This window comes from Hirundo rustica, chromosome 27 (assembly GCF_015227805.2).
Source record: "Hirundo rustica isolate bHirRus1 chromosome 27, bHirRus1.pri.v3, whole genome shotgun sequence".
Taxonomy (NCBI): domain Eukaryota; kingdom Metazoa; phylum Chordata; class Aves; order Passeriformes; family Hirundinidae; genus Hirundo; species Hirundo rustica.
In genome coordinates, this window is record NC_053476.1 from 1370262 (window position 1) to 1384285 (window position 14024).

The 14024-nt window shown below is 56.7% G+C and overlaps 2 protein-coding genes across 7 annotated transcripts in view; one reads left to right on the forward strand and one right to left on the reverse strand.

Annotated features, from left to right (window-relative positions):
* The window catches only part of NMT1 (N-myristoyltransferase 1), an 18483-nt gene extending 14735 nt beyond the window's left edge, over nucleotides 1-3748 (reverse strand). Inside the window, exon 1 of the mRNA XM_040087037.1 lies at nucleotides 3500-3748. Coding sequence (XP_039942971.1) covers nucleotides 3500-3702 — 203 coding nt within the window. The 5' untranslated portion in view covers nucleotides 3703-3748. The remainder of the gene's footprint in view (nucleotides 1-3499) is intronic.
* A 36-nt stretch (nucleotides 3749-3784) lies between these two features.
* DCAKD (dephospho-CoA kinase domain containing) lies at nucleotides 3785-12837 on the forward strand. 6 transcript variants are annotated; one of them, XM_058423639.1, is made up of 6 exons: nucleotides 3785-4049; nucleotides 5455-5555; nucleotides 7199-7316; nucleotides 9323-9526; nucleotides 11315-11423; nucleotides 11773-12837. In XM_058423639.1, the coding sequence occupies exons 3-6, from the start codon at nucleotides 7205-7207 to the stop codon at nucleotides 12134-12136; spliced, it is 789 nt and encodes a 262-aa protein (XP_058279622.1). In that variant the 5' UTR covers nucleotides 3785-4049; nucleotides 5455-5555; nucleotides 7199-7204; the 3' UTR covers nucleotides 12137-12837. The 6 variants fall into 6 exon arrangements, with proteins under 6 accessions (XP_058279622.1, XP_039942972.1, XP_058279624.1 ...); XM_040087038.2 differs by having other exon boundaries at nucleotides 11851-12837; XM_058423641.1 differs by having other exon boundaries at nucleotides 11336-11423.
* The last annotated feature ends 1187 nt before the right edge of the window (nucleotides 12838-14024 follow it).

Sequence of the window (14024 nt, forward strand, 5' to 3'; positions counted from 1 at the left end):
AGAGCTGCCAACTCCCAGCTTGGTGCTAATGAGCTCGGCCCAACCACGCCGGGCTCACAGGTGAAAGCGCTGAGAAAATTCCTCCCTGATTTATGAGCAAAGCTGTCGTGACCTGGAAGAAATCAGGGCGGCAGAAGGTGGGATGAGGTTTTGCATTCCAGGTGGCATGGCCTGGGGAAGGGCCCTGCTCCAGACAGGAGATGAAAACCAACCTGGCAGAGGAGTCACCAGCACGTAGGAAAATGCTGGCAAACCTAAAGGTCCCACTCACTACACCCAGAGAAGCAACAATTACAGCTATTTTCTTTTTCAAATCTATTCAGGAAAACAAATATCTTCTTTCTCCAGGGTAGCTGCACCCTCTAGATACTCCCCAAATTAATGACAATGTCCCACCAGTGTCCTGGGACAAGCCACCACCATCCAAAATCTCAGCTACAGCAGCTGGCCTGACCCATGAAGCTGAAAGGGCTGGAGCAGTTTCACCCCCAGGAAGGGTGAGCTGCCAGCCCAGCTCACATCCAACAGCCCACAGCCATCCCAGCTGCACTTAAGGCCTTTTTCCTCCCATATGCCTTTGCATTCCGGGGTGCATTGAGAGATGAAGTAGCTGGACAAAGGCACCTTGGCTGCACTGTGCAAAACATCTCCCAGTTTCCTGTGGGATCACCATGGTCTCTTTTTGCCTAAGGAAAACACTTTTCCCTTCTCCACGGCCATTACTCAGCACTCCAATCTCTCCTTTCTTGTTACCAGGTGGCTCTATGAGTTGAAGGCAAAGGCTCTAGCACCAACCACTGCCTGAAAAACAACCCCTATAACCTGGGTGAACATTTTTGGAATCACTTAAAGACAGCGGCTGCGCTTGTTCAGGGTGAGACCTGCTCAGACTGACTGTGCTCGGCCCCTCTAGAGGCTGGAAAACACCAGACCCACCCAGTAACAAACCGGTGCTCAGCACCCATCTATCTATCCCTGGATCCATGAGGATCCCAAACCTGAGGGAGGAGCACAAGGGGAACAACTCCAGCTGTGAGCAGCTCCCTCAGCCTGGTGGGAGGCTGAAAGTGTCAGATGAGAAGGAGTAGATCCCTGCTCCATATTTAGGTGCTGGAAAATCCTTCTGCCACCCCAGGGGCTAATCAGGCATGGTGCTTAGGCTGTAATCTCTGTAATCTTGTTAGGGGCTGTGGCAGGGAGGAAGGGAGGATCTCCAGATGGCAGAGCTCAGCTCCCAGAGCCCAGCGTGCCACCAGCACACTCCTCACACCTACAGCTGAACCCCACGTGCTGGAGCTCAGTGCCTGTCCCAGGAACCCCTTCCTGTGCAGGCAGGGACTGCCAAACCCACAGCTGCCCCTCTGCCCCCTCACACCCCAGCTGTGCCACAGGGCACTCCCAAACTCCTCCTGCCTGGAACAGCCTCCCCAGGTGGTTTTGACAACAATAAAACCGTTTCATGGGACTGGGACACTCCAATCCTTGCTGTCACCACCACTCTCACTGCCTGTGAGGTGACAAATCCCACCAGGCTGAGCCCATGCAATGTTCCTGCCTTTCCAGAACCAGGGAACAAATCCTCCACAGCCACCAGGGACACAGCAGAAGCTCTCTCCATACAAAGGGGAATATGAAAAATAGCAAAGTGGGATTATTTTCTTTGGAAAATCAGCTTGGATAGCCACAGCAGAGAGCAGTGCTGCCACATCCCAGGGCTGACACAGGACTGAGGCTGAGGAAACTCAATTCCTCTTTCCTGTCCTTAAAAGGAAAGGAAGTATTGCTTTCACTAAGGAACACTTTCATGTTTTAAACCTCAGCGCCAAGATCCAGTGACTCCCAGCACAAACTGGCATGGGCAGGGCTCCGAGTGTGGCTCTGCAAATCCTGGCAGCTCAAAGCCCTGCCCTGTTTTTGGGGACAGTGTCACTGGGGTGACCGGAAACACTCCCACACCCTGGTGTCATGGGAAGGTTTGGAATCAACAGAATTAATAACTGTGCATCCTGTTGGAAAACCATCCTCCTTCCCACTACTTGGTCTCTCCCTGGTGGGTTTGGGGGGTAAAGGAGATTTGCCAGAGACCTCCAAGCCTGCCTCACACTCCTTACGGCTGTGCCCACCAGCCACTCTTTTGGTGTTATTCCCAAGCTATCCAAACTATTTCCTATTGGATATTACCCACGCTGCTTGTGCTTCTCCAGCTCCCCAAGGTGGCTAGAGTGATGCCCACACCAGGACTCGAGGAGGGCTCCTGAACACACCTTTTCCTGGCAAAAGAGCAGGAGCCACTGCTGGGCTGGGGAGCAGCGGTGATTGAGCACCGCGTCTCCTCTGCTCGGCTCTGGCTTGCACAAACCTAATCATGTCAGAGGGAAAGAAAATAAAAATCTCCCCAAGCACGGCTAAACCAATTAAACTGAGACGCGGTGCCACATCCAGGAGGCAAATGAAATATAAATGGGCAGCTATGCTGTCATAAAAAAAAGCCTCTGTGATATTTCTTGTGTGACCTTTTATTCGCTTTGGCTCCTGGGCAGGCGGGATTGCCCGTGGAAAGCTGCAGGTGGAAGGAGATCTCTCCAAGCCCACGGTCTCTGCTGTGCAGGGCTGGGGAAGCAGCACCAGGTGAGCAGTGAGGCTCAGGTGCAGGAAGAACAAAGTGCAAAACCGCCGGAAACCTCTGGAAAGCCCCACACTGCCGTTCCCATTCCCAGCAGGAATGAGGACGAAGCCTCTCCCGCAAATCCCAGGCACGGTGAGGCAGCTCTGCACCGTATTAATTAAGGCAGTGAGTAATGAGGGTGCTACGTTAAGCATTCCAGCTCTTCCCTACTGAGATAAGAACCTGCCTCGCTGCCTGTGCTCGCTCCCTGCCTTGTTGTTGTTATTCCACCGTTCCATACCTCTGGAGGCTGCACTCCTCCAACCACGAGACAATGTAGGTAGAGCTTTGCAAAGCCCTGGGCTGTGTTTAGGATAACGACGGGATGAGTGTGCAGAAACCCGGGATGATTCCAGGGCACGGGGATGCCATACGCTCCAGAAAGCAGGATCACGCATCCGACTGTGCCACCACCCTGGGTGTCACCGCGGGGATGGAGATGCCACGCATGGGCTGAGGCTTGTGCGGGAGGGCAGAGGGAATGTGGGGAGACACACCCTAAGCCAAGGCCAGGAAGAGCTGCTAACTGGGCTTATTTCTGCCCAAAAAAGGCACTCGCGGCCCCGTCCCGGCCGCCCCACAGCCACCGCTGCTGTCACCCATCCACGCCGCGGCCGCGCCCGACCCCGCTGAGCTTCGGACACGCTCCCGCAGCGGGCGTGACGGGCACCGCCCCCCGCCAGACTGACCGGAGCCTCGACCAATCGCTGCCCGGGATGCTGCCCAACAACCAATCAGCGCACCCGAGGGGCGGGGCGCCTCTCACTTCCCGGCCGCTCCTCGCCTCAATGGGCCCGGCAGCCGCCGTGGCACGCGGTCCCTGCCGCCGCTCACCCCCGGTTGGAGCCATGCTCCGCCTCGTTCTCGCAGTCGCTGCAATGCTCGTGGTCGTTCTCCTCCGCCGCCGGCCGCGGAGACCTCGCCGGTGGCCGCCTCACTGCTGTCTCACTGTCGTCCGCCATCTTGAACGGGGCCTCCGCGCGTGCCGCACCCCCGCAACAAAGCGCGCCGCGATTGGGCGGTGAACCGCGAGGCATGGCGGGAGTGGTAGTCTGCGTGGGCAGGCGAGGGCCGGGCTGCGCTAGGGCTGGGACTACAATTCCCGTCCGTCTCTGTGAGAGTCCAGGGGCGGGGTGCCGGTGCGGGAGGACTCCCTCACACCAAGCAGCCGTGTGGATGCCCCGCCGGGCGGAGAGCCGCGGCCCGTCCCTCTGCTCGCCCGTTCCCCGCCGAGGCCGCGGTGCTCGCGTCTCCGCCCGCTTCCGGCTTGAGGAGTGGGTCGAGCCTAATGAAGGCGGCGCCGATTGGCTGGGAGAGACGCCCCTGCTCCCCGCCAGCCAATAGGCGCGCGGCACACTGCGGCGCGTGTGAAGCCGGGCAGAGGGTGAGTGCTGAGGGCGGGGGCCATGGTGGCTCCGGCACCCCGCGGGCTGGGTCGAGGTGTTTGTGTCGGCGGCTCTTTCCTCGCCAATTAATGATGTATTTGGTGATTCTCTCCATTAACTGCAGCCTCCTCGAGCCAAACACCAGCTCTCTCTGCCCCAGCCAGAGACGAGGATGGGCTCAAGAGGAGGGCCGGGTGTAGGATGGTGCTGGAGGACACGGTCCTGCTTTATCCCCAATCCCTGTGCTTGCCGGATGGATGGATTGAGCCTGACAGCTTGTGCTGTGCTCAAAACCCGCAGGAGTCGGGACATAGGAAATTTTGGGCACTTAATTGCTTGAAAAATATTTCCTCAGTGCCCCGGGTGCATCTCCCCATTCCTCACTGCAGGAACAGCTCACTGAGTTTTCCAGCCTGACCAGCCTCTGTGGCTCGTGTTCTGTTTTTCCCCATGTCTGGTTTAGATGGAACACGCCAAATATATCCCCCCAAAATGGCGTATTTGGGGGAAAACTGGTTCTGGCTCCTGCCGGTAACACCTGCAAGAGCGGGCTGGCCTCTCCCCTCGTGTGCAGTTCAAATCTGAGCTTGTTAAATATTGATGCCTGAGATCTGTGCAGGCCCTTGGACAGCACAAGTGCTCAGATCCCCGGCTGGCCCTGGTTTCCAGGATAACCCTTCCAAGGGCTGCTTTCCCCCTGCAGTAATTCCTGTGGTGGAGGCATGCAACAGAGGGACAGAAAGCGCAGGATTTTGGGAGCAAGTCCTAGCTGAGGCTGGAAGCCAGAACACGGGGTTGCTGCAGTTAAAGCCCTGTGTTTCCAAGGGCAGGAGAGTTTTAGTGTATTTTTACAAAGCAGGCACACGGAGCCTCCACTGCCATGATCCGGATCCTCCTGGTGCAGTGTTGCCCCTCACAGGCTGTAGCACTGGGAGTATAAAGTCCAGGTGGGAGGGCAGGATTTTAACCTGCTGGGATAAATAAACAGCCCCTCTGTCACTCCAAGTCCCCTGTAAGAGACGCTCCCTGCGGGGTCCAGGTCCTCTTAGGCTGTACATCAGCCCCTCCAGTCACTGCTATTTGCCGTTATTATTTTGGCCCTCTCTGATTCCTTTTGGATCCCCCCTTGTTGCTGCTGGAGCTTTCCCCATCTGTTGTCCTGGTGTCTGGAAAAGGGAAGGAGCACGTGGTGCTGCTGCAGGCTGGGTCGGCGCTCGGTGGAGCTGCTGCCTGAGCTGCTGGCAGGAGCTGCTGCTCCTGCTCCAGCTCTGCTCCTTCCCTCTGCTGAGCTGCCTCCAGCTGCCACAGGACTTGCCCAACGCATCCTTCCCCCCAGACTGTGGGTTGGGGTCCTGTTTGTAGGACTGAATTATGACTAAAGTGCCTTCTTTTGTTGTTTTCTAGCCAAAGGTGCTGTGTTTTCAGCCATCCTCAGCCCTCCGGCAGCGCCGTGTTCCCACCTGTTGTCCTTGGGTGCCACTCTCAGGGGACGGTGTGGGCAGTAGGTACCTGACTCCTTTATGTGCAGAGTGTTTGGGGGGCTGGTGATGTTTGAGGGAGGGGGGAGACCAGAGCCATGGTGACTGAGATTGTTGGGGTTGGGCTACCAGGAGGGAGCAGGATTTGGGTGAGGGGAAGCCAAAGGGTGACTACCAGCAGGCTGTGGCTTCTGGCCAAAGGTGATGGAGCCAATTCCTCCTCAGCTGCCACAGCCACAGGCTGGGCTGTGGGAGGTTTACCCTGGATGGGGTGACAGCAAAGTCAGAGCTGCTGTCCTTGGGGTTTGCACGACTCGGCTGCACAAAGGCCCGGACGCTCTGGGCTGGGGCTGCAGGAGGGACGCTGGACTCTGCTCCCAGCCTGCTGAGGCTGTTGTATTTTTGGGATGCAGATACTCACAGTAGTCCCCTCAGCTCTCCAGAGCTGCCTCTGTGTGGCTGAACCTTTTGGTTTTGAGAGCACACAAGCAGGATTTAGAGGATTGTAGGTCCACGTTGAGCAGGGAGATGTCTGTGCAGGAGCTGTGGGAGCAGCGTTACCAACCCCCTCCCGGCCTCAAGGGCAAGCGTGGATCCATGCTCAGGGCCGTGTTTGGCAGCTCACAGACACCAGTTTACCACTCAGAGCTGTGATCTCCCTGTCCTTAGGGCTGCCAGTGGTGTGGGAATGGGATTCACTGAGTGCCTTGTGGGCCCTGGGTCCCGATGCTGTCAGAGGTGGCTGAGCTGCGATACGCGGCTGCAGGGATTGAGCGGGGCTCTTCCTCTCGTGTGTCCCAGTCCTGGCTGAGATATTGTCTGGGTTCTGCCCTTTTCCTCTGCTCCTGGGTCACCTTTCACAAACCTGCCAGAAATTTCCTGATTCCTCTGAGCAGGTCCAGAGGAGGCCACAGAGATGCTTCAATGGCTGGAGCACTTCCGCTCTGGATCCGGGCTGGAGCTGGGGGTGTTCACCTGGAGAAGAGGCGACCAGGGACACCTCAGAGCCTCTTTGAGTGCCTAAAAGAGCTCCAAGAGGGACTTTGGACAAGGGTCTGGAGTGACAGGACAAGGGGAAGTGGCTTCCCACTTCCAGATGGAATACTGGGAAGGAATTCCTCCCTGTGAGGATGCTGAGGCCCTGGCACAGGGTGCCCAGAGAAGCTGTGGCTGCCCCTGGAAGTGTTCTCGGCCAGGCTGGACAGGGCTTGGAGCACCCTGGGATAGTGGAACGTGTCTCTGCCCATACCAGGAGGTGGAGTTGGATGGGCTTTAAGAGCTCTTCCAATCCAAATAATTCCATGATTCCATGACTCAGGGTGCTGTAGATGGGACTCTGGTTTGATGAGTGGAGATGGTAAAGGGGAAGGAGTTGCTGGAGCTGCACATAAACCAGCTGGAGGAATTTAGGGCTGGCTCAAGTGGCTCATCAGAGTTAGGGGGGTCCAGAGAAGCCTTGTTTAATCCAACACTGTCCTCCAGCCTGTGGAACAGGGATACCCAGCTCAGAGGGTGCCAAAATCCAGCTGATGTCTCAGTGATGCCCTGAGAAAGTAGAAAAATGAGCTTTGAATGAAGTAGCCTGTTTGAGACTAAATATTTGATGTGCTCAGCATGAACAGAATGGCCTTGTCCTGGCACGTTTTCCAGCTCCCCTCCTTCCCTTGCAGAGCACGATGTTCCTGGTGGGACTCTCGGGTGGGATCGCATCGGGGAAGAGCACGGTGGTGGCGGTGCTGCGGGAGCTGGGCTGTGCCGTGATCGATGCCGATGTCATTGCCAGGCAGGGTGAGTTTTCCAGAGCCGGTCCTGCTCCCCGAGGTTCCCCTGACAACCGGGATCGCTGCCGGGAAGCGCTGACGGCAGAGGGTGCTCTGGGTACATCGGAGAAGGGTTTCCCTCCCACTTCCCAGTCCGCGGGACTGCGGAGCAGCTGCCCCGGGGGGGATTGGAACTAGGATATCTTTTTAATAAAGAAAAAAAAGATCATGACCTAATAAACACCGTGGGGAGATTGTGCTCTGAGTTTCCATCCCTTGGCATGTGTTGCTTCCCAGCTTTGAAATCCAACTCCGGGCAAAAATAAATGTGGTTCCCTGTAAAGTGGGATCCCTTGGCTAGTCCAGTACACCCCCTGAGCCCCAGGACACCCATCCTGTCACTCAGTTACTCTGGTGGCTGAAAGAGGATGTCCCTCTCTGCTGGATGTTGTTTTTCTGGTGATACTGAGAGATCAGACCACTAAATTAATGTGTTCAAAAATTATGAAAAAAAAAAAGAGGCTCCAGAGATCCCAGGTCAGGGGGAGTTTGGTCCGTGTTCCTGCACTGCACAACTGCCTCTTGCTGTTCTCCAAATGTGCTGCTTGGGCTGGAGAAATGACCCAGAACCCCAGATCTGTTGACTTAGTAGGACCAGAGCAGACCTTGTTTTCCCTGATTACCTGTGGGATGTTAATCCCCTCACCCCACCAAGATAATGAGGAGAGCAGAGGGTGCCCAGAGCAGCTGTGGCTGCCCCATCCCTGGAAGTGTCCAAGGCCAGGTTGGATGGGGCTTGGAGCAACCTGGGGTAGTGGAAGCTGTCCCTGCCCATGGCAGGGGGTGGCTCTGGATGAGTTTTCCCCTCAGACCAGTCTGGGATTCTGAGGGCTGTGGATCCTGCAAGCAGCAGGTTTGGGGTCTGCTGCTGAGCCATGGTGCAGTGGTGTCATTTGGAAGTGCCTGAGCTTTTCTGTTTGGTGAAGAACTTACTGTGTAGCCACTCAAAGCTGTGATGCTTTAACATTTTATTGCACTGTAATCCCCCTGGAGGTGCAGGAAATTTGCTGGAGGTGCTAAAAGCCCTTGGAGACGGTAGGAAAACACTGCAGATACTCTGTGAAAGTTTTCTGCCAGTCACTTTATTTTGCAGCAATTCCTTTTATATGTGTTTGTTTACTATATGGATTTTACCCATCCTGAAACTGCCTCCATGTGATATTCCACGGGAGAAAAAAATTGGTCTTAAAGACTTTTATGAGGTTGGCCTGAGGTTACAACCTGTGGCAATGTTCCTGGATTTGGGAGAGATGATTATCTGCGGTCTGTCCTTCGCTGTGGTTACCCTCAGCTGGAGCTTAATTATGGTTTTATTGCTTAATCCTTTTTGTTGGTGATTTTTTTTGGGGGGGTGGCTTTAAAGTTATACACTCCTGTAACGTCAGAGCTCCTGCAAGGGCTGATTGGGGATTGAGCTTTTAGAAGGTTTTTGTGTTCATTTTCCTGAAGAATTTAGTGACTGATATGAAAGACAGTAAAAAAAACCAAAACAACACCTCGGCCGCATCCAGAGCCAAGCTGCAGCAGTGAGTATCCACACAGTGCTGAAGTTTTCAGCTGGTCCTGGTCCCTTCAGGATCTCCCTGCTCAATCCCTGGTGGGAATTGGCTCAGCCCAGCTCCTGCCCCAGCCTTGGCCTGTGGCCATCACCGTGTCCTCCTGCCCGCCCTGCTGACCCGTCACCCCGTGCAGCAGCACGTGCCCGGAGGGTTGTGCTGCTGAATTAATGTCTGCAGGACTTTGATCTCCCGGGTGTCAGCCCTCACAGGGACCTTGGCTGGCAGGGCTGTTCTGGCAGGAGCTGCCAGGCTGTGCAGATGTGGTGCCAGGACAGATGTGCTGGAGGCAGATGTGCTGCCAGGGGAGCAGCAGCTCCGTTAGTTAATGAGCAAACCCTGTCTGAAGGCGATTGCTGATGCAAACACCGACTGTGCTGTGAAACTGGCTCTCACCCTGGCTGTTTGATGTTCTCAGTGGTGCAGCCCCACTCCAAGGCCCATCAGCAGATCCTGCAGCACTTTGGCACCGAGATCCTCCTGGAGAACGGCGAGATAAATCGTGAGGCTCTGGGAAACATTATCTTCTCCCAGCCAGAGAAACGGCGGCTGCTGAACTCCATCACCCACCCTGAGATCCTGAAAGAGATGCTGAAGCAGGTCCTGAAGTACTTTGTACTCGGTAAGAGGCCATGTCCGGCCTGCCAGGACTCCTCCTTGGGCAGGAGCCACCCCTGCTCCCTCTGCCTTTGGTTTGAATGTGGGGAGAGGGACAGGGATGAGAGAGAAAGGGAAGGGACATTGAGTGACAGCCTTTGTGCTCTGCCTCCGGTGGCCTTTGGTGTCAGTGTTTGGAGGATTCATTCCTGATTCACTCCTGTCTTTCACTGCTGCCCTTCACCGCTTTCCTCTGTGGTTTAAAGTGTATCTGTTGGGCCTGGGAGCAGCTTCGCTGAGATTACCCTCCGGATAATGTCACACTCCCGAAACGGCCGAATATCCCTCCCTGCCCCCAGCCTGCTCCGGCTTCAGCGCAGGCTGTGGAGCCCTTTGAGTGTCGATAAGGTGAGGAATGGGCTGACAGCTGTGGCTTCCAAAGTCCCGTGTTCCCCCTGATAAATGGAACAAATGCAGCTGTCAGGCTGGGCTGGGGAAATGCCAGATAAGATCACCAGCTGTTCCGGAGGTCTCCGTGTAGACAGACGGATGTTTTAATAGAGTCAGTCTGGATTCGTGGTGCTTATCAGAGCTGAGCCCTGTGAGAGCCGAGCAGGCCGGGGCACCACGGGGCCGAGCTCTGCTGCAGGGTGAGGAGGAGGAAGCACAAAGGAAGCAACAGGCAGGAATGCCAGGAGCCAGAGATGGAGTCTTGAACTCGGGGCTGCGGGCTCAGGAGGCGGATGCTGTCCTGGCCCTCGGCGAGAGCGCTGTGTGGCTTCAGCAGGCTGCTTTGTCCTCATTAGTCAGGATTTAATGATTTGGGATAGCTGGATGCTGTCTCTGAGGATCGCTGTGTAAGGAAAGCTCTGATCGATCAAATCAGAGGACAGCGAGAAGCCTCTCAGGGCAGAGATGCCGGTGGAATGGTGGCTCCTTGGATGATGATGTCTTTGTCAAGACTTTACCTGCTGTGGGCAGTTTGGTTTTAGGGGTGGTTATAAAGAGGGAATGCCAACAAAACCTAAGGTGTCCCCATGATGGGGGGACACACAGGAGAGTGAAGTCCTGACTTAGAGCTTTCCCCTCCTCTCACCCTCTCCTCGGTACTCAGCAGGGCATCTCCCACCTCCCCAAACACTGACCAAGGGCAGAGGCACGGGCAGAACCAGGGGGACAGCAATTGACTGTGACAAGCTCTGCTCCCTGCAGTGACAGAGGTTTTAAACCAAACTCAGCCAGTTTTGGTGAGGGTTCAGCCCTTGGGCTGTGCCTGGAAGCTCCCCCGTGTTTCAGTGTCACAGCTGCAGGAGGTCTGCGGGGATTTCCTTGCTCTCCTTGGAAAAAAGGAACTGTTTAGCCAAAGCTTTTCATAAAGGGAGGAAAGCTGAGCAGGGAAATGTTGGCTCAGATGGCTGCAGCCTGGTGGAGTCTTGGACAAGAGGAGTGGAGAGCAGATCCTGCTGTGGGCACTGCTTCCCGGGAGAGGCCAGCACAGTGCACGGCTGCTGCTCTTGCCAGCCAGGCACTGCTCCTCTCATTTCAGCTCCTCGTTTCAGCTCCTCATTATATTTCTGCAGTTTCACCTTTGGTCTGGAGCAACCAGGTTAGGGCTGGTTTTTTTTATTTTTTTTTCCTCTGGAAACTTGGAATGAAACCATTTCCTCCCTGTGAGAGGGAGGAGAGCCAGCAGGCTCTGCTCGGCTGTCACTGTGGAGCTGTAGAGCTCCTGCTTGCTTTGCTTTTCCTGGCCGTGGTGTGTGTGCAGCATGAGGGATTTGGGAATGGGGGTTAACACTCTTCCCTTTTTTAGGGAATGTTGCCATTTCCACAGGCTACCGCTACGTGATCCTGGACATCCCTCTGCTCTTCGAGACCCGTGGGCTGACCAGGTTAATGAAATACACAGTGCTGGTTTATTGGTAAGTGTTCTAGGAACCATGAGGACAGGGACAATGCCACATCTCTCAGAGGGGACCATCGTGTGCCTCCACTCTGGTGAAGGTTCAAGCCCACTGAGAAAACACCTCCCTTTGGAGTGCATGAGGACCTTCCTGGGCTTCCCCTGGAACCTGGCACCATCACAGAGGGGAGTTCACCGCCTTTGGGCCTCGCACAACCCTTGCTCTATCGGGGCTGGATTTGGGGCACTGTTACAGGCTGTGTGAATGCTGAGAACGGCCCAGGCAGCTGTGGCTCTGCTGATCCAAGTGCAGGCTGACTTTGTCAGAAATGACAGGCGGCACCTCTCTCATTCCCACTTTATCCCAGTCATTCCCCCTGCTGCCCGAGGAAGGCAGATCCCCCGTTCCCCCCCACCCCCGGCTCAGCCCCGTGCTCGCCCGGCAGTGACCCCCCCACGCAGCTGCTGCGGCTGATGAAGAGGAGCGGGTTGAGCGCGGCCGAGGCCGAAGCTCGGATCAGCTCCCAGCTGCCCCTGGACGAGAAGCGCAAGTGGGCGACCCACGTCATCGACAACTCCGGGGACCGGGACAGCACGCGCCGGCAGGTCCTGCGGCTGCACACCCGCCTCGAGGATTCCCTGGATTTCCTCTGGGCACGGCTGGCCCTGGGCACGGCCCTCGCCGGCTTTGGAGGGCTGGTGTTCCTTCTCATCCGGCATTTCATCTCTTAATTCACCTTTCTCTTAGTCAGGGAAGGGGCCTGAATTTCCCCGTTTGAAAAGGGCAGTGAAAGGCCGCCTCTGTTAATGAGCTTTGCCAGCTGAATGCAGACAGCAGCATGAGGCGTCTCCTTGCACACTTCCCAAGGTGAATGCAACCAGAGGTTTTTTCAGGCACGTTCTCCCTGCTCAGGTTCTCTGTGGAATGAGACCCTTGTCCCCATGTGGGTCTCTTCAGTGAGCTGAGGCACTTTAATCGGGGACAATCTCACTTTAATCTGGGACAATCTCACTTTATTCGGGTAGAATCTCGCTAATGTCTTCCAGGACAATATCCCTAGGTGGGTGCCTTCTCAGGCACCTGTTATTGCTTCCAGTGTCCCCTGGGTGATTCCTTGTAGTTCAGCCCTCCTAATCCAAATTTAAACTTGGGATTTCTCCTCTTCTGTGTTGATTTAGTGGAAACTTGTTAAATCGGTGAGGGGGAGGACAGCACCTCGTTCGCATGGAGCTGGCTGCTCCTCACCCCTGTGGCCTTCACTCATGGGTCATCCTTAGCTTTGGCTCCAAGGGTCTGATCCGACCTGGGCTCTCCCTTGCTCAAACTCATTTCCTGCTGTTTGAGCTTCCTTTGGCGGCAGTTTCCCAGCGGGAGAGCCAAGCCTGGGCGAGGCGGGTGCCGGGTCTTCACTTCTGTTTTAATAAAACACTGAACAGCAGCTGCTCTGCGTCCCGTGGCTCTCCCCAGCCTGCTCCCAGGCTGTTCCTATGCCGGGGCACGGCTGCGCTCTGTAAAGTTCAGCACACGCAGGAGGAGCTGCCCACCGCTCCTGCTTTTCCCAGTAAACATCCCTGAGCTGCTCCAGGAGCTGCTTGGAGCATCAGCCCTGCCGTCACCTTCCTTGGGAGGGCCGTGGCTCGGTGTTGGCACTGGGCACCCCATGGGGTGGGTCTGGCTTGCCAGGATGTGATCCCGGACCTGCTGTGGTTCTCTGTGGCCAGCACGTTCCCTCTGGGGTACCCCCGTCCCCACTGCCACTGCTTGTCCCCACACTTAGAGAAAGGTGGGCGCTGCCAGCCCCCGGCCACCTCCTGCACATGGTGATCCCTGGGATCCTCCAGGATGCTCCCACCTTCCTGCCTGGCCTTGGTCCTGGGAGGCAGTGTCCTGCCTGTCCCCTGTCCCATCCCTTAGGCACAGGGACCTTCCCAGGGTGTCCCCAGCCAGCAGGTGCCTCTTTTTGGGGCCAGGCACTCTTCCACCCCTGTCCTCCCCTGAGCCCCAGTGTGCACCCACAGGTCACGCACCTGTGCAGCCCCAGGGAGCATCCCTGAGCTGGAGCGCCCACCTGGCTACCCCGAGCTGGGGGAGCCGTACTCGAGCGCTGACCCCTCCGTGCTCTAAATGCTCCGTAATTGCGCAGTGCCGCTGGAATCCCTCGCAGCCAGCCATAAATCAGGGCCGGAGCGGGATTTCTCAGCCGAGATAAGCGCCAGTTCCGCCTGCCTCCCGCCCGCCTCCGCGATAAATGGGGCCGGGGGTGGAAGGAGGGAGCGAGACGGGGCCGTAATCGCATTTGGCGCTTCGCTCCCGCCCGGCTGACGTTCGGCCGCCGCTAACGAGTTTATCGGGGCCGAGCGAGAGAGCGGGTCTAGGGGCATGCTGAGGCACAGGGCTGCCCACGGCGCTGGCAATGCCGGGGCAGCCTGGTGTGGGGGCTCTGGGCTGAGCGGGGGGCTGCGGGCCCAGGCGTTGGCACCCACGGGGGAAGGGCTCTGGAGCTTGGCTATGGAGCTGTGTCCTGCCCATCCGTGGGAGCTGCCCCGGGATTGCCTCAGCACCACCGGTCCCACTCCTGCCCATCCCTCGCCCCAGCCAAACCCCCTCGGAGACAAGCCT

Coding starts and splice junctions, on each gene's coding strand:
- DCAKD (XM_058423639.1), top strand. CDS start 7,205: ATGTTCCTGGTGGGACTCTCGGGTGGGATCGCATCGGGGAAGAGCACG. Junction 7,317..9,322: donor CGATGTCATTGCCAGGCAGG/GTGAGTTTTCCA, acceptor TGATGTTCTCAG/TGGTGCAGCCCCACTCCAAG. Junction 9,527..11,314: donor CCTGAAGTACTTTGTACTCG/GTAAGAGGCCAT, acceptor TCCCTTTTTTAG/GGAATGTTGCCATTTCCACA.